This window comes from Mesocricetus auratus, unplaced genomic scaffold (assembly GCF_017639785.1).
Source record: "Mesocricetus auratus isolate SY011 unplaced genomic scaffold, BCM_Maur_2.0 Super-Scaffold_100013, whole genome shotgun sequence".
Classification (NCBI taxonomy): domain Eukaryota; kingdom Metazoa; phylum Chordata; class Mammalia; order Rodentia; family Cricetidae; genus Mesocricetus; species Mesocricetus auratus.
Genome location: NW_024429196.1, coordinates 17,425,732 through 17,445,988, shown reverse-complemented (window position 1 = coordinate 17,445,988; position 20,257 = coordinate 17,425,732). Strand labels below are relative to the sequence as shown.

At 38.8% G+C, this 20,257-nt stretch overlaps 1 protein-coding gene across 1 annotated transcript in view; it reads left to right on the top strand.

The window, feature by feature from the left end:
* The first annotated feature begins 11,327 nt into the window (after nucleotides 1-11,327).
* Nucleotides 11,328-20,257, top strand: part of Plxdc2 (plexin domain containing 2) — a 388,489-nt gene continuing 379,559 nt past the window's right edge. The window contains exon 1 of the mRNA XM_040755447.1: nucleotides 11,328-12,290. Within this exon, the coding sequence (XP_040611381.1) occupies nucleotides 12,179-12,290 (112 nt within the window). The 5' untranslated portion in view covers nucleotides 11,328-12,178. The remainder of the gene's footprint in view (nucleotides 12,291-20,257) is intronic.

Below are 20,257 nucleotides of genomic sequence, written 5' to 3'. Positions count from 1 at the left end.
AGAGCATGGGAATGTTTGTTCCAAGATACGAATTAAAATTTCAAGTTTGGGCCCACATGGAACACAATGGTCTCAAAACCAAAGCTTTGAACCTTCTTCTGAAAGATGCTAGTTTTTCTCCATGCCTTTGACACACTGTGAAATGGAGACTTGAGCTCAATTTACCTGTACCATCTCCATCAACCATACTTGAAAGAAATTTGTGACTTTTTCCATTGAAATGGGGAGTGGTCCAGTAGATTACTTCAACCTGACTTTCTGTACACTTGTCTGCTAATTCTTTTTCTTGTGTAAGACAGGTTCCCTAATATTTGTGACACTGCACTAGAAGGAACATAAATCTGTTTTTAAGGTTAGAAATAATTAACTTGAACCTTCAAATCACCAGTTAATATGATCCCTTACACAATTTTGAGTTTATTCTGCCATGCTAATCAAAACAGAGACACAGTTGAGAACACCTGAGATGACTATCGGTCACTCTAGTTTTACCATCTTCATGTGGGTGGCTAAACTTGCTGCGGCCGTCAGGTTTCAGTTGGGTGCATGTGCTGCTTGAGTTTTCACCACACCCACTTCTTGTGTTCTCAAGTCTTTGCATCACATTGGGCAAACAAGCCTATCTCTCCCACACATTTATTTTCATCACCTTCATGCCCAGTGAGGTTTGGCCTTGAGTCATTAATAGAGCTTACTGCAGTTGTGATCATTCAATAAAATTTTATAAAAATCGCATAGTTGTAATTACATTGACATTACATTTCCTCCTTAGACTAAAAATGTTGATATTAAATTAAATGTGGGATATTTCTAGCAGTAGCAATAAAAAAGAAATGGGAATGGACATTTGATCTTTAAGTTTTATTTTTTGTTGCTATTTTTGTTTTGTTTTTAAAATAACAATACTTTAGCAATAAAAGACAAAAGTGACAATGAAAGCCTAAGTTAAAATATTTATAGTGACAACAAATCAAGATTTATTAAACATTCGATTTCTCTCTGAAATTAAGATTTCAAAATTTGAACAATAAAGAATATGCATATCTATCTCTCTCTCTATATATATATATCCTAGGTATCTATAGAGAAGAATTGTCGATGTAATGATAAATGGCATACTTGTTGAGGGTATAGGTAACTGTTTACTGTAGAAATTACTTACAAGAGAAAACAGGAAACCCAGATGAGTCAAGTAGCTTTCTCGAAACCGAACCGGAAGCCAAAAAGAAAGCAAATAAGGCTCTGTGGCAATCTTGTATTCCCACCTCCATACACGACTCTAGCCACTCCCGAAAGTGGGCCTGGCTAGCAGCTTAGTTCACCGCCTACAGACCATATGTGTCTCTAGTGACTCCCAAAGTGGGTGTGGTTAGTGGGTGACACCCAAAGTGGGTGTGGTTAGCGGCGGGGTTAACAGCCCTTTTATTACTACTTCTGTATGCGCCTCTAGTGAGAGACATGGCTAATGGAGGAGTCCTAAAGCTCCTCCTACAAAGAATAAAACAAATTAATGACTATTTTTAAACATAAATTAGTAGTGTATCTGTATCTAGGTTAAAAAGGAGAAATACTCCATCTTATCTATATAAAAATGCTAATGAGTTATTATTATACATTCATGTATTGTGATATGTATATTGAATGCTTTGTTTTTCATATGCTGCCAATCCTGAATGTACCAACCATGTGTCATAGTCTATTGAAGTAGTCTCAGGAAAGATTAGACTAGTGTCTATAGTTGAATGATGAAAAATGTATATTAAAAAAGAATATATAAAATATATGTAACAAAGTATTGCTCACTCTGAAAAAAATGAAAGAAATTAAGAATTTGGGAAATGGACCAGGTGAACGGATGAATTTGTTACAGTAAGGGTAATTAATGGTGATTAATAACATGGGAATGTTGTGAAATCAACTAAAAAAGAGTTTGAAGAATCACAGAAAAGCAAGCCAAGGCCAAAAATGTCAGTGTTATCATGCCTTTTTTTTCTAATAAGATTATCACTTTAATGAATCGTTTTTATGAATGTATATGAATGAATGTATAAAAACTCTTTAAGGTGGTTCTGTTGCCAATTATAAACATTTGTAATGACCTGATATGATCTCTATTTACTTACTGAAAAATGCTAGTCAATAACATTTTGATGTTTTGCAAGGATATTTTCTTCAGAAGTCAAGTTATAAAATAAAGGAATTACCATTTCTGGGTCAAAGAAAAAATAAAAAAGAAATTAAAGACTTCCTAGAATTCAATGAGAATGAAGACACAACATACACAAACCTATGGGACACTTTGAAAGCAGTGCTACAGGAGAAGTTCATAGCACTAAGTGCCCACATAAAGAAACTGGAGAATAGTTATACTAGAGAATTAACAGCACAGCTGAAAGCTCTAGAACACAAAGAAGCAAACTCCCCCCAGGAGGAGTAGATGCCAGGAAATAATCAAACTCAGGGCTGAAATCAGTAAAGTAGAAATTAGGAAAACAAAACAAAGAATCAATGCAACGAAGAGTTGGTTCTTTGAGAAAATCAACAAGATAGACAAACCATTGTCCAAACTTACCAAACAGCAGAGTGTGAACACGCAAATTAACAAAATCAGAAATGAAAAGGGGAACATAACAATGGACTCTGAGGAAATTCAGAGAATCATCAGGTCATACTTTGAAAACCTGTACTCCACAAATTTTGAAAATTTAAAGGAAAAGGACAACTTCCTGGATAGCTATCACTTGCCAAAATTAAATCAAAACCAGATAAGCAATTTAAATAAACCTATAACCCCTAAGGAAATAGAAGCAGTTATCAAAAGTCTCCCAACCAAAAAAAAAAAAAAAAAAAAGAGCCCAGGTCCAGGTTGCCTCAGTGCAGAATTCTAATTCTACCAGAAATTCAAAGGACAGCTTGAACCAATTCTTCTTAAAGTATTCCACGCAATAGAAGCTGAAGGGTTTTGCCAAATTCTTTCTACAAGGCTTCAATAACCTTGATCCCCAAGCCACACAAAGATACAACTAAGAAAGAGAACTTCAGACCAATATCCCTCATGAACATTGATGCAAAAATACTCAATAAAATACTGGCAAATCAGATCCAAGAACACATCAAAACAATCATTCACCACGATCAACTAGGTTTCATCCCAGGGATGCAGGGATGGTTCAACATACAAAAATCCATCAATGTAATCCACCATAAAAACAAGCTGAAAAACAAAAATCACATGATCATCTCACTAGATGCAGAAAAACCCTTTGACAAAATCCAGCACCTCTTCATGATAAAGATATAGAAGAGATCTGGGATAACAGGAACATACCTCAACATAATAAAAGCTATATACAGCAAACCAACAGCCAACATCAAACTAAATGGACAGATACTCAATGCAAATCCTCTAAAATCAGGAACAAGACAAGGCTGTCCACTCTCTCCATAACTTTTCAATATTGTATTCGAAATTCTAGCAAGAGCCATACAACAACAAAAGGAGATCAAGGGGATACAAATTGGGAAGGAAGAGGCCAAACTTTCACTATTTGCAGATGATATGATAGTTTACATAAATTACCCAAAGAACTCTACCAGGGAACTCCTACAGCTGATTAACACCTTCAGCAAAGTGGCAGGCTACAAGATCAACTCAAGAAAATCAGTAGCCCTACTATATACAGATGATAAAAGGGCTGAGAAAGAAATCAGAGAAACATCACCCTTTAAAATTGCCACAAACAATATAAAATACCTTGGGGTAATGCTAACGAAACAAGTGAAAGACCTGTATCACAAGAACTTTGAGTCTTTAAAGAAAGAAATTAAAGAAGCCCTCAGAATATGGAAATATCTCCTATGCTTTCGGATAGGTAGGATCATTGTAGTAAAAATGGCAATCCTGCCAAAAGCAATCTACAGATTCAATGCAATCTCCATTAAAATACCAGCACAATTCTTCACAGGCTTTGAAAGAACAGTAATAAATTTTGTATGGAAAAACAAAAGACCCAGGATAGGCAAAACAACCTTACTCAACAATGCTACATCTGGAGGCATCACCATCCCCGACCTCAAGCTCTATTATAGAGCTGTAGTCCTGAAAACAGTTTGGTATTGGCACAAAAATAGACAGGTAGACCAATGGAATCGAATTGAACACCCTGATATTAACCCATACATTTATGAACATCTGATTTTCGACAAAGAAGCTAAAAATATGCAATGGAAAAAAGACAGCAGCTTCAACAAATGGTGCTGGCATAACTGGATGCTGGCATGTAGACGAATGTGGATCGCCATGCACAAAACTTAAGTCCAGATGGATCAAAGACCTCAACATAAATCCAGCCACACTGAACCTCTTAGAAGAGAAAGTGGGTGGTACACTTGAACGAAATGATAAAGGATACAGCTTCCTGAACATAACACCAGTAGCACAGACAGTGAGATCAACAATTAATAAATGGGACCTCTTGGAACTGAGAAGCTTCTGTAAGGCAAAGGACTAAGTGTTTAACATTGTAACTGCCTAGGGGAGTTGGTAACCACTAAGCTGAGAAAGGCACTTGCTAAAAATCTCGGAACAAGTCCAGCAACGGTATTCAGTTAGTAAAGGTATTTTCAGCCTTGACTGGCAAACTGAGTTTGGCCCCCAGAACAAAGGAAGAAGGAGATAACCAACTCACAGAGCTGTCCTATGACTATCATGTGGTGCATACAGTGAGTGACATGGATGTCCCTGCAACTAATAAATAATTTTAAAAAGTAAAATTATAGCTTCAAAGGGAAACCTGGAAATTAAGATACCCATATAGGTTTTTAAAAATTTCAAAATATTTATGGCAAAACAGAGGGCCATATATTTAATTATAGCCTCTGAAAGAGCTCATTGCTGTTTGAGGATAAGGTCATCATGATCTCTCACTCAAAACTATGGCAACAGAAATGCTTTGGAAAAAGAATACACACACACACATAATATATAGAATATATATTATATTATATATTCTTACACCTGATGGAGGTTGTCCTTCTGTATGCTGTGAATATATGTTTCTCTTATTGGTTGAAGAATAAATGCTGATTGGCCAGTAGCCAGGCAGGAAGTATAGGCAGGGCTACAAGACTAGGAGAATTCTGGGAAGGGGAAAGGCAGAGAAGCAGTTGGCAGAGAGATACCCTGTAGCTGCCAAGGAAGAAAGAGGCCTGGGCATCACTAGTAAGCCTAGACCACATGGAGATACACAGATTAATAGAAATGGCTTAATAATTAAGACAGAGCTAGCCAATAAGAAACTTTAGCCATAGGCCAAATAGTTTATAATTTATGTAAGTCCCTGTGTATTTAGCAGAACCAAGCAGGAAAGAAACTTCCATCAACATATATTCCCTAAATAGAGAGAATAAGAATATATAACAATCCAAAATAATACTGCATGTGTATTAATTTTTACAATTATCATATAAATATAATAATATATAAGAGAACATATAATTTCTGAAATTATATATAAATATAAATAATCATATATGTAATGATGGAGAAACTTAGGCATTTTCATATTTATAATAAGCAATGCTGCTCAAATTTCTGTTCAGCAAGAAAAATGACATGGGTCTCTTCAGACTGAAATGAAGAAAGAGAAGATATTAAGACTAACCTACATGAATAAAAAAGAGCATAAATAAAGCTGACTGCATAAATAAACATCAATTCAGTAGAGGAGTGTTGTGTTTTACTTCTATAATATTTAAAAGACAAGAATGTTTGGCAATACCTATAAAAATTTGTTGATGGTTATATAATGTGTAAATCCATAATCACTGTTAAAAGTAGCATTGGGTAACAGAATTATACAGGAGGATAATTTTAGAACACTTAATTTAATTCTGTTTAATTCAAATTACATCATTATAAATTAAGACTAGTTATAAAATAACTAGAACAACCATCAGGGAAGCAGCTTTACTTGTAAAGTAAAAGAATCAATGAAGAATAAATTGGTACTTTGGAAAATTACACATTAAAACAAAATAAAACTTATATACAAACAAGAAGACACATTGAACATAATTGCAAAACTGTAAGTGTTGAGTCTTCCCGTATAAATAATTACATATCAATTTTTGCAAAGAAGAGAGAAAGTTAGATAAAGGGTACACATAAAGTGAGGGTTAAGGATGGGAAAAGGTGTAAACAGTGACCAAGAGACCAGGAGAGGCATTCTTTACAAAAACTCTGTGAGTTTGAGGTCAGCCTGGTCTACAGGGCGAGTTCTAGGACAGCCTCCAAAGCAGTACAGAGAAACCCTGTCTTGAAAAAAAAAGCAACAAAATATACGAACCAAAACCTGATATCACTAAAAAAAAGTCAAAAATGCAATTGAAAAACAATAGTTGGAGATTTTAATATTTCACAGTCAGAACGAAATAGAGTAAGTAAATAGAAAATAAAATACAGAAATCTTGCAAAAAAAAGAGGACTAGTAATATAGCTTGATGATACAGCACTTGCCTTCCATGTACAAGATTCTGGTTTCAACACCAAGAAAAATAACAACAACATGGAATAATCATGCACAGAAGCATAATGCATTGAGAAAACTGCTCACAGAGGGTTTAGTGCATCTGCAGAACATCTGTAAAGTGACCATGGAGTATGCTTATTTGAAGTGAGCACTGAGCAATCTCCAGTATAGACATAAAGTGGGTGATGAAACAAGTTTGCAAAATGCAGCGTAACTGACACCAGTGCTGTGAAGATCAATGCCAATAATAGGAAGAAACATGGACATTTACCAGGTTGTAGACCAAAGGGAAATTCACAGGAGAAAATAGAAATATTTTGGCATACTTTTGAGATTGATAAAATTAAAAACTTGACATATCAAAACTTAATGAAACTCATTGTAAACGGCACTGAGGGTAAATTATACCAATGTGAACATTAAAAACAAAAAATATCTAAACCGATGCCCTAGCTCTCCATAGTTAAAGAAAAATCTAGAAATAAACACTAATGTAATCAAAAGAAGGAAATAATACATGTAAGAGATAACATTTAGATACATTGAGAGTCCATGCACATTCATCATGCACATTATACAATAAACAAATGAATAAATAAATAGGGGTATAACAAGAAGAAATTATATTTTCCCATGCTATTTATAATGCAAAAACCCATCATTGCTTTGGAAAAGAGTTTATCATTTGCCTGCAAAGTTAAATATGAAATAGCCATAGTCCCCCTTTACTCACACAAATTGTGTAATGGTGAAAATTGTAATCCAAGTAACTGATATGTGTAAATGTAAATATAAAAGTTCGTAGAAGGTTGTGTTCACAGAAGTGTCCCCAGACATCTGTCCACAAAGCCACAGAGACAGTAGATTAGTGTTCTCTAGGGCTGGGGTTGGGGGAGGAGAAAGCGATCGACTCTTAATGGGCATTGGGTGATGAAAACCATCTGGAATTAGATGATAGTTTTGGTTCTACCACCTTGGAATAAATTAAAACCCATTGACTTGTGTATTTTAAGAGGATAACTCAGAAGCTGTGTGAATTAGACATCAAAAATTCATAGATAAGGAAGTGAAAAGAAAATTTGGAACAAAGGAAATAAAGATGAGGAAAGAAATACAGGGTAAGTCACAGGACTGAGTTCTGGCAGACACTGCTTCTGTGACACTAACAGTAAGTGCACAAAGCCTTGTGACATGTAAGGCGATTGAGAACTCCATTAGGGGTTCAGAAGCAGTGCAGCTTCCCCTGAGGTTAACACTCAAGAAACAAGTTTCCTGAACTACAGGTGTTTGTCTTTAGTTCAGAAAAATCCAGATAACTGAATCAATAGTGAACTTGATGGCCCCGTTCACTGTGTTATTTGTGTACTATGCATACATCTTTAATGTGGTTATTTCATTTTATAACTCACTAAGTATTTGCCAGGCTTCCCCTCCCCCTAAAATGTGATCTCTAATCCTCCTTTTATTCTAATAACTTTAAATAAGGTGTATGTTTCCATTTTGCACTGTTTCTCACCCTTTGCCTTTAACAGTGGACTATTCCATCTTGTTCATTACCATCTTGCTGCTTAAGCTCCCCATTTTGCATATTGCTATGTATTGGCCAAACTCCCTTTAAATTTTTAAGATTCTGAAATCTGTAAGTGTATGCTGTGTTAATGTATTATTTCACAAAAAAGTGCCATATTAATTTCATCTAAATAGTAAAGGTAACATGTATATAAGGCTTAGCAGGCAGTGAGTATTCTGGTATGGTAAATGTTCTATCACTAAAGAGTAATTTAAGGGTTCTATGTAAATTTTGAAATGCTTGTTGAATTTTAAAATGCTCCATTCATAAAATTTACTGCTTAAAACTATAAAAAACAGAGAGCTGAAGCACCACCAACCATACAATAAAAGTCAAGTTGACTTTGAGAGCAGGTCAGCCAAGATGAACAAATGAGTCTTGTAATTGCAAAGCAGAGGTCAAAAAAATTGGCCCTAATCAAATAAGGAGGAAGAGGAAATGCCACTGACCTAAGGAGAGGTCATAACATAAGACTGCAATAAATATCCACTAGCTGAGTCCCTTCATCAGATGGCAATTGCAAAATGTTTCAACAAGTAATGTTAAATGGGCACAATTATTTCCTGAGAATGATTTTAAGGAGTTCAGTAAATGCAGATAATCCTTAGCCTATATTTCATACCAAGTTTTTAATCCATACCTATATGTTTTCTCAGGCATACTTTCAGCCAAGTGTCAGCTAAGGATAGCTCTTAGGTAAAAAACAAAACAAAACCAAAAGCTAGAATTAGCCGGTTATATGTGTAATCAACTCTTATGAGTGCGCTCCAAACATATTGTGTGACATGTTTTGTATATTTTCTTTATTGGATATTGATACAATTTGAAGTCAAAATACATTTTTACAAATAATTTTTGATGGAGATTTAAAATAAAGAACCACAGCCTAGAACCACAGCGGTCTCCTTTTTGATTTAGTTCTGAGCAGCATGCCATCAAGGATGCTCATCTCTCAAGCATTTTGAGGTTCTCCTATAGTTGTTGGTTAAGGAAGGATAATATTTTTGATTGTATTCTAGGTTCACCAGAAGGTTATTGCTCAAGTGATTCATGTTCTGAAGACTTCATGGGTGCTGTCATAGCAATAAACTCAATCTATCACAAACCTATTGGAAGTGGACACAGATGTGCACAATTTTGCACGATAAGATTCAGATAGGAACAAAGCATTGCAAGTAAACAGCACCTCTGATAGAGACTAATGGGTGCAAACTGACCAGAGTGCCTTTAAATTGAGATTTGTTTCCTTTCAGTTTGTAGCAAAGAATTTTAACTGGCAGATGCATATTTATAACTGCCATAGAGGGCGAAGCATAGCCAAGGACAGCAAACAATTAGAAAAATAAGTATCACCAATTTGCATTAACAATAGGAGACAATGAATGAAAACGTTAGAAATGGAAGTTTGGTTCTTTTCAGAGGAGGAAACCAGTTTTTTTTTATTTTTAAAATTAAAAAATTTTTTTGTCCTGTAAAAGCAGAGAACCCAAGAACAGGAGTTATACAAAAGATTGAGGAAGGTTTCTGTCTGGGTTTCTGTCCTAGCTGCTGATCTGGATTTTTGGTGGTGGCAGTCAAGGTGGAGAGTGTCAGATGTTCAAAATGCAGAAAGCAAAATCACCATCAATTAACGTCCATTGAAGTTCCCATTGGAAGATCACTCTTGCAAACTTCATGGAAACATTCTAGGTACTCAGATTGAGATGCAATCTAGAACTCAAAACACTCTTGGTAGAGCAGGAATAAGAGAATGATAGTTCTTAAGTGTGTTTAGCTGGGCAACACCAACCCACTCAGGAGAAAGCCCAGGATTTGTCAAGCATCTTTGGATAACAAAAGGTGTACGGTCCTTCACAAGTATATTTTACTCTAATAGAGAACTGAGTCTTATTCTGGGAAAAACATATTTGTTTATGTTTCTCTGGGGAAAGGAAGACTTTCTGGATTAAATTTTACAATTACCTCGTCCCACTTCAGGAGATTTTGTGACAAGTTGAGGAATCTTTCCATAACATCCATGATGTCTTCAGAGCATGAAAAGAAAAAGAAAAGAACAGGCTACAAGGCTCCTCTGAAGCCAGAATACTTTCAAGTGTGTTAATTTAGTTGTCCTTTTGTCTTCAAGAAACACCTCGGTTCTTCAAGCTAGAGATGATTAAACGAAAATGAACTTCACTTGGCTAATTTTGACCTTCTATGAGCTCTGGTATAGAATCTTCCTGATTTGATGCCTTGAGACCTGAGCTTAAAGCTTAAGCCAATTGCTCCTTGTGGGGAAATCGAAATCCTAGCACAGGGAGTGCTCTAGAGCATGTGCTTTTCACCAAGGATGCCTGTCTCTTTTCTATTTATCCTCATGAAAAGGTGGTTAACTGTATGCAAAACAGAATGTAAGCTAAAGAGGGGGCCAGAAGGGGTTAATGCCAAAGCAGATCAGCAAGCTGAGAAAACAAAAACAAACTAGCTAGTGAAAGCCCTTTAAAGCCCCCATAGGGAATTCAATGGGCCTCCTGTTCCTTTAAACTCTGCTTTCGCTGCCACTGACACTTTACCAAACTGCAGTGGTGGCCGCTGGACCCTGCGGAGCAAAACCACCTTCCTTCACCCTCTGAGCGGGCCTGGGGTAGGAGTGTTTTTTTGTTGGGATGGGGGTTGGGGGGACACTGAATGTCAGAAACCAAAGCGACTCAGGTTTGATTTTTTTTTCACACCCCAACGGTTGCCAGACCAGCACTCTGCTAGGGATGAAATGTTATTAACCCCTTAGCGCCCAGGTTGAAACCAGGAGGTTGTGGGCGCCCGCTGGGGCCTCATTCCCCAACCGGAGGCTGGCACCCAGAAGCCTGGAGAGCCTAGTGGGGGCAGGCAGCATTGACCCCACTACAGAGGGTGAGAGCAGGGCAGGCCGATGGCGTCCAGGCGATCAGGGTTTGCCACCGCCCGGAGTACCTCTCCTCGAGATCCTGGAGGCTCGGAGACTCGTGGGGCCGCAGTGGCCCTCTGGTTCCCCCAAGCCAGTCTTCCTGTGCTTTATCTGTGGGAGACTCTTCTGGCGCCCAGGAGAAAAGCTCAGCCATTGGACAGGTCGGTGCGGGCTGCTGGTTCCAGGAGGAGGAAGGTGGGAGAAGCCTGGAGGAGCCAGGGGAAGGGAGGAGGGCGGAGGGCGGAGGGAGGAGAGAGGAGGGCTCCGCCGCGGATCTGGCAAATGGCAAGCCTCCTTCCCTCCCCAAAGTGTAGAGCAGGAGCGCGGGGGAGCGCGGCGGCGCCTCTGCCACCAAACTCTTGGGGCTCCGTGGTGTTCGGATTCATCTCTTCTCCAGCCCGCAGAAGCCCTCTCACCAGGCTGCGGCTTCACTTTTTCCTCGCTTTTCTTTTTCTTTAAAAAACACATATTTTTGTTGTTGTTCCCTCTCTCTGTCTCTCTCTTCTGATCACAGCAGCCCGGACCTTCCCGGGCTCTTCTCTCCGGGGCTGCCCATCCCTCCGCTGCCCGTGAGGACGCTCGCCCAGCGTTGGGCGAAGCAAAGAAGAAAAACTTGTCGGAGGGGTTTCTCCAGACTCCCTAACCCCCCCCACCTCCCACGAACCCCAACCAGCCGCCGGCACCAGTCCTAAGTCTGGGAAAGTTCCTCTGGTGCTCGGCGCCCTCTTGGATCTGCATGGCACCGGTGCTGGCTGTGGAATTAGATCTGTTTTGAACCCAGTGGAGCGCGTCGCGGGCACTCGGAAGTCACCGTCCGCGGGAGTCTGGGTGGCGCTGCTTGCGAGGACCCTGGAGTTTGCCGACTCGGGCTGACGTGACCTTTCCTCCCCGCACTTGGTGGTATTGTGTGGACTGAGGACTGCTAGGGTGGCAAGTTGAGGGGAAAGCCCCCGAAGTCCAGAGAGGGCTGGACTCCCTGCCCCTCCTTCGCTCGCTCGCCGCTGTTCTCTGCTACCGGGAGTAGAAGCCTATCGAAAGGGACCGAGGCCTCAGGATCCCACCCGAGACCCACGCGCAGAGCTCGGAGCCTCTAGCTATCCCCACGGAGAACCCCGAAGTCCTCGCTGGGCAGGGAAGGGAGATCGAGGCAGAGGCATGGCGAGGTTCCCGAGGGCCAACCTGGCCGCAGCAGGAGTTATGTTACTTTGTCACTTTTTAACCGACCGATTCCAGTTCGCCCAAGGGGAACCTGGACACCAAATCACTGGTAAGAAGCACTTTGCTGGATTGTTTTTGTGTGCAGTTGAAGATCCTTCTGGTACCCTGGCACCTCATTCCCAATCCACACCCACCAATTGCATTGCCCTTAGGAAACTTATCCTAGTTGTTTTTATGGGAAACACGTTTCCCAAAACCGGGAAGTGTTGATCAAGAGAAGGTGTTGGAGACCAGGACTTCCCCGAGGCTATAGTGCCTATTCCACCTGGGCACCAGGGGGTGGTCCTGTCTACCCCAAGTAGCCCAAGGAAGCCCCAGTGTAAGAACCAGCTGTGGTGGATACCTCACCCTGAAGCTTGGTCTTACCAGACTGTCTCCCCTCTGGCTTCTCTTTCCTTGATGCTTGGAGAAACAGCCTCTGTGCCAGCCTCAGAGGCGATGATGGGGGATGTGGTGACAGGCAGGGAAGACAGGTCTGCCCCTGCCAATAAAGATGCCTTGTGGCCAGCCGCAGATTCCTTCTCCAGAATAGCTACAATTGCTATCGCGGTGTGGGGTTAGGAAGTGGAATGCCTTAGGTTCAGTAGGACTCAGGGATGGAGAGGAGGTGAAGATAGGGCGGGCTTGCCTCTGAGGACCAGCCCTGGCCCCATTGTCCTCTGCCTCTCAGTTTCACAGACAGGCCTAAACACGCCAGTGGTTCCTTAGGGTTCCTTCATACTGTCCCGGTAGGAGGCTGGGCCTCCAAATCCTGGCAATTGGCTGCAACCTTTGTCTGGTGACCTCTCTGGCTAGGTGTATTGCAGTGAACAGTGTCTTTAGAGTGAGTTGGGGCTGACTAACCTGACTGTCTCTCAGACCACCCAATCCAGCTTGCTCCGGATTTCTGTCCATCAGTAAAGAAACCAATGAGCAGTGAAACACCAGGGCAGGAGTCTGAAGCCCTGTAGACTACCAGAGGTGTTGAGAGCAAAGAGTACTTAAAGAGAAAAAGGAAGAAAAAACTTCCTAGTTAGAACTATCACTTTTGTTCTATATGTCTGTGTTTAATTAGAGAGGGAGATAAATGAGTCCTCAGAAAGTATGTGTAGGTACTCAGCTGTCAACCTCAGATGAGCCACATAAAGAAGTCTGGGAGGGACACCTGGGCATGCTAGGTGAGGATGTACATTTACAAAAACCTTGAGTAGGATTTTACCACCTTGAGAGACATTGGATGGCCCAAGCAGAGTGTCTACCACCGGAGTACATTTTAGCAGAGAAACCTATTTTAGGTTGGAAAGGTGTGTGTGTGTGTGTGTGTGTGTGTGTGTGTGTGTGTGTGTAGCAGAGAAGGGGCTTCGAGAACCACAAGAGTAAAAGTTGATACTAAAATATTAAAATGAAGACATCCTTGGTCACCAAGGATGGTCCTCATCAATGGACATAGTTCTTAGCCATTTATAACTTATATCAGCACATTGTTTTCTTGGTGCATCTCATTAGTTGAAAACATGATGATACTTTTGCTTTTTCACAAAGCAGCACTTTAAAAGACACAAGTGTCATCTCTGTGAGCATATTGGAGTAAATAAATATGTAAAGCAGTTTTTCAAAGAGATGTCTTTGTATGGGGTGCCAAAATGCATCCCAAGTTGTTTGTTTAAAAACTTCTTTGGCACTAGAAGCAAATAATGCATCTACAGCAAAAATAAATTAAAAAAGACAAGTAGCTTTAATTTTTATAATACTCAGGGTAAAAATTACTGACACCTATGTTAAATTTGCTATTCAAAGGCTTCAACTAGAGAGTGAAATTCATTGCACTTTAAGACTGACCAACTATGGAAAGCTTTTGCTTTGGGGAGTATGACATACCTATGTTGACAAAGATAAATATGCCAGCAATTTAAAGGAATTCACTATTTCTGGTGAAACTCTTAGAAACCTGGTGCTCACAGGATCAGGGTGGAGGAATTAGCTAGTTCTTCAATTCTTCAGAGACTTTACTATAAACTGAAATAACCAAACAATGTTCTACATGGCGTTTTATGAAATCACCTTGGAAGTAAGCTGTGTTAGCTTACTGAATTTCTAACACAGGGCAAGGTGTCACAGAAGAAAAACAATCTACTTTTCATTATCAGATGACTGGTCTGAAAGTTAAATATCCAGACAAGAATCCAGAAGCTAAAATGTGGCATGCAGCAGTCAGGGTTTTTATTACAGGCATTTTGGTGAAGGAAAAACATCTGATTTCATAACAGGGACTTGCATTGCACTTTTCAGTTCCCCAACACTGTGCTTGATTTTACTGCCACTAGAGGGCAGCGAAACCACTACTTTCTTCTATTTTTATTTCTATTATTTCTGTGTTCTAGGGGCATGTAGTTCATGTTTAATCTGTCATTTACTTGTATTTTAGCTGTTCTTTCTCTGTTGTGTATTTTTATGTTTCATTTCCAGGGGATTTAACCAATTTAGCTGGTGATATTACTAATTTGTAGCATTTGTTGTAACTTGTCCTGTTGACTTACAGGGGCTAAAGTTTCTGTTAGCACTGTTATCTATAACAAGATATTAGAACATAGGGGTTCAGGTTATTGGACTGGCATGTTAATGTTCTCCAGCAATGACTCATAACTTTCCATAAAATTCTTAACATATGATATTGAGAAAGTTTTTATAGCTTGAGTTTGCATAAGTTTGGGTTGCCACAGAAATGTGGTCTAGTGTAGGATTTTCATTCATGGATGTCTGCATGGAGGCTTAGAACTATTATATAATAAACATGATTTTAACCATTATAGTCATATCATTTATAAGCTGTTCATATATTAAGACATGCATGTTGCCAAAGCCTATTTCTCATCCTTCAGCATGTGCTTGAATGAAATTAGAAATGCAATGTGTTACAAATTTTTTCTCTGAAAGAATCAAACAAGCCTCTGTAGAGATGTAGCAAACATACAGTTTTTTCTTTCTAAATGTTATCGCCTATTACATAAACACCATTTTTAAAGAGAGTGGATTGACCTACAACTGTGATCTTGAGATTTGAAGATTTCAGTTTGTTTTCCACTTATGACCATGACCTTAAGGCCTGAGCCACTGCCCCACCCCATCACCTTCTGTATTCTTGAATTCTCACCAGATGTTCTCTGAGTGAGGACCACATGTTCCTACCATCTTCTCATGCCTCTAGTTCTTCTTGCACTAATCCTATCTCCCTCCAATCACATTCTACTTTCCCTTACTAGCTTATTTCTAGCAATACTACCCCTGAAATGAGTACAATGACTTATTGCCTTCCATGAAGCACTTTAAGGACTTTACCATTCTCTTGGTTATTTTGTTTCCTTTTGTTTGTACTGTGCATCTCTATCATATATCCTATTAGACCAGCCTACTGGTCCCTGCAGTCAGGGTTCATTATCATCATTTTTGACCCTGCCACAGCTTGTGACATATAGGAATGTAACAAATACTTGCAGAACTGAATGGAACAGCATAGAACTGTAGTTCAGGATGGATTACTGACCTGAATACAGCCCTGGGAGACTTTTAAGTATTCTTAAAATAAATTGCTTTTAATCAGTAAAGTGGAAATGGATATTAACAACTAGCTTTCATAGGACAATAATTTAAAGGCAGAGTACATGATCTAGTTCTACCAAACTTCCTCAGTGTGCTGGAAGATTGCTACTTGCCTTAAGCCTTTTACTTTTGTATTACTATTTATGAAATTATTTTCAGATTGTTTGTCCTTTGAGACAGGGTTTCTCTGTGTAGCCCTGGCTGTCCTGGAACTCACTCTGTAGATCAGGCTGGTCTCTAACTCAGAGATCCAACTGTCTCTACCTCCCTAGTTCTGGATCAGCTCCCTTAAATCTTCTTATTAACATGTAAAATTTGTAAAGTTCATTAATTGTTCTCCTGTACTTCTCATTTCTGATTGCATATTCATTCCCACCCTTAACTTTCTATCTTCAAATACAGTGCATGTAGATTTTTCTGCATATACAAATGTATACATATACATAAGCATGCATACACAGACATGTAAAAGCATATTGTTGTATTTTCAGTAGTGATTAAAACTACTAGATAGGTTTGCTTACTTCGAAAATTGTTTTTGAATGGAACTGTGCTAAGGCCTACATTTTTCTGTCCCACTAGCCAGCTCCCAAATAACAACACAGAGACTTCTTATTAATTATGAAAGCTCAGCCTATAACTTTTTTTTCTAACTAGGTCTTATAACTTAAATTAATCCATTTCTATTAATTTACTTTCTACCTTTTAGCTTTGTTACCTTTATTCTGTACTGCCCATGTTGCTTCTTCTCAATCTGGCTGTTGATCCTCTGTGTCTCTGCCTTTCTTCTTTCCAGAATCCTTTCAGCCTAGCTATTGACCATTCAGCTTTTTATTAAACCAGCCTGAGTGACAATTCTTCACAGTGCACATAAAGATTATTCTAATAAAAAGGAAAAGTTTTTAACTCTAACATAATAAACTTTAAACAATAACAGCAATTATCAGGTAAGAATTATATTTACAGTGTCCAATCCTTTTGTACTTGACATATTTGGAGAAAATACTGTTATTTATTTTATCTTTATGAGTCCAAAGCTCTGTACCTAATTTACCTTTTATAATAACTAAGAAAAACTGTAACTGTGACTATCTAGGCTCCCCACTGTCAAAGACCCCAGAAGGATACAATATTACCTCAGTAAACAGCAAGTGAAGAACAAGCAAGTTCCCAAATCAAAAGAAACTACAGCAGCAACTGGCTGGCTGGACAGCCACCCATAGTTCCTCTACAACATTTTCAGCTTACAGGCCTAGAGTATCTGACAGGCTTTTCTGTGACCCAGGAATTTCTGAAGGCGTCTCCTACCTTCTATTAGCAAAGAATGGCAGTTGCTTTTCTTTGTGTCCTGCTGGTCTAGTTGAAACACAGACTGTCAGCAGTCAAGGCAAGGACAGTTTCTTGTCCAAATGGCTAGCTTTTACCATTAAATAAAGCAAACTCCATAAGGAAGTTCTTAAATGTCCCGTATCTATTCTTGAAGTAAACTGGTGCTGCCAGGAGCAGTTATGTCTTATTGTCAAGAAAAATGTTACTAAAACATTTTATAGCCATATTATGTAAGTATTTGAAGTGTTTGAAGATCACCTGTCTATCTAAAATCTGTCTTTGTATGACCTTGAAAACATGCCTAACATGACTACAAGTTTGATAGTTATAGATGACTAAGTATAACCCTGTATTTATTATACTAAATGGCTTTGAAAGACAAAACTTTATATTATATTCTTAAATGAGCTACATAGGAACAATACCTTAAACAACAAAAGAAACATATATGCAGTACAAAAATAATCTTAAATTTGTATCAATATACAAAAATCCATACCAATGTTAATATTTGAGACTAGTGGTTGTTTAAAATTAGACACAATCCATCCTTTTATCTCATCACTTTTTTATTGCATCCCTCTCTTTTCCTTTAGAAAGAGATCCTTGAATGTAACTCTATTGTTTATCCTTTTCTTGGCCATGATGAATAACAACTCGTGACCCATAACAAGCATCTATAACCCATTGCATGACCAAAAGGCATTCTACCCACCTCTTGGGAATGTGGGTATTGTGTTCTCTAGACTGCTTCCTGTTGACTGGGGGGTGGTTACTAGAATCTTTAGGAGACCATAGGGAAAGTTGGTATAATTCTCATATCCTCAGAGCTGTTACCCAGCCTCTGTGTGATGGGAAAGTGCAAGGCTTATTTGAAGTCCTGGCTGGAGTAGTTTGTGAGGCTGGACCATCTCAGTCAGCAACCTTGAAGTTGTTCTGGATGCAGAACTCTGAGGAAACTGCAACAGAGGCACTCTAAGATGCTGGATTACCTAGGCCACCCACTTTTTATTGGTGTTTCATCTCCTTGCTCTTAAAATACACAAACTTTCAAAGGTAACATACATATCTGCATTAATATAAGTAATGGAATGTGTGGGGTGTATAAGTCAGTTAAAGATGATTTTTTTTGTTCTTTGTTTGAACATGTAAAAGGTATCTATCACCTTTCTAGGTCTGTTTTGACTGTATAATCAAACTGTAATATAAATCTCTACCTATGCCATATGAAATGATGGCATGCAATAATAAGCTATGAGAACTCTGCAGCCAGCAAGACTTATCATGACTCATTTAATCCCAGAGCTGTTCCCATGTCAAGAGATCAGCTTAGATATCACCTATCCTGTAGTCTTTTGTCTTCCATGTCCATATCTGTAGCCAAGATACTCAGGAGGTTTCCTCCGCGTAAATCCATAGCCTTTCTTGTCTTGTAGAAACAAAAGCATAGCCTCTCCCCCAATGTAACACTTTGTCCAGCTTCATTTTGAAGTTAAGGCATTTTAAGAATGTATAGATTTGTTTAATTTATCAGTTTCCATAATCCAATGTCTCTCAGCAGCTATTGTTTTTTTGTGCATTAACATTTAAAAAATTCAAAGTTAACAAGATTCCCTGTGCATTTACATCCTTACATAGCTTATTTTTCATTACTTTACTTTTTCTTTAAAGGCTTTATTATTTTTAAACTATTTTTTCTATGAATATTTATACCCATTTTTAAAAATTCTAAGCCCATTTTTAAAACACACTGTAACCTGTTTAGAAGTTTTTTTTTGTTCTATCTGAATCTGCTTTAGTGTGTATCTGTAACATTTCCCATCTGCATGAGCAAAACCTTAAAATTTCCACATGACTTAGCTCATGGCTTACTACCTGCTCAAGCACATAGGCAGCTGCCAGGATATTTGTCTCTGCTCTGTAGCCAGCATGAGAGGCATACGACCAGGAAGCCATGTTTGACCTTGTTTTTGTGTGTTTAGAAACATTTTTTAAAGCTTTCACAGAACTTATGTGGATATACATGGCTGGACATTGGGTGCCATTTATAGATGGATTTTTCTGTCCTACCAACCAGGCCCCACATAATGACATGGAGACTTAATATTAATTTATAAAAGCTTGGCCGATAGCTTAGGCTTGTTTCTATCTCTTGTAAGTTAAATTAAACAATTTATATTAATTCACTTTCTGTCTTGTGGCTTTAATACCTTTATTCTGTACTGCCAATGTTGTTTCCTCTACATATGGTTGGTGACTCTGCATCCCCCCCTTCTTCTTCCTAGAGGTCTGTCTGCCCTGAAAATCCTGTCTACCTATTGGCTGTTTGAATTTTCATTAAACCAATCTAAGTGACAAATCTTCACAGTGTGCAAAAATATTATCCACAATAGAGGCTACCTGCCATTGAGCTTGGAGGCTTTGGAGACTTAATTTTATAAAACTTGTAGTGGTAGCTTTCTTGGGGGAGTCACTGATGATGCTTCTTCACAGTGTCTGTGCCCTGTGTAGGAAACATTAGAGTGACCCTACACTCCAGAAATTCTATGTTTGTTTACTTTTTGGTTTAGAGACAGGGTTTCTCTGAATAGCCCTGGAACTTACTTTGTAGACAAGGTTGGCCTTTATCTCAGAAATCCTCCAGGTGGTGGTACATGCTTTTAATCCCAGAATTTTGGAGGCAAAGGCAGGTGGATCTCTGTGAGTTCCAGGCTAGTCTGGTCTACAGAGCTAGTTCCAGGACAACTATGACTGTTACACAGCGAAACCCTGTCTTGAAAACACAAAACAAAATAAAAACAACAACAATAACAAAAAAACAACCAAACAAAAAGAAATCTTCCTGCCTCTGTCTCCTAAATGCTGAGATTAAAGACATGTGCCACCACTGCCTAGCACAATAATTCTTTTTTAAAAATTTAAATTTGAAACAATCTTATTTTATATATCAATCCTAGTTCCTTCCCGTCCTCCCATGCCCACTGACCCCCATCCTACCACTCTTCTGCTCCTTAGAAAGAGTGATTCCTTCCATAGGGGATCATCAAAGTCTGTCATATCATTTGTAGCAGGGTCTAGGCCTTCACCCATGTGTCGAGACTGAGAGAGTAT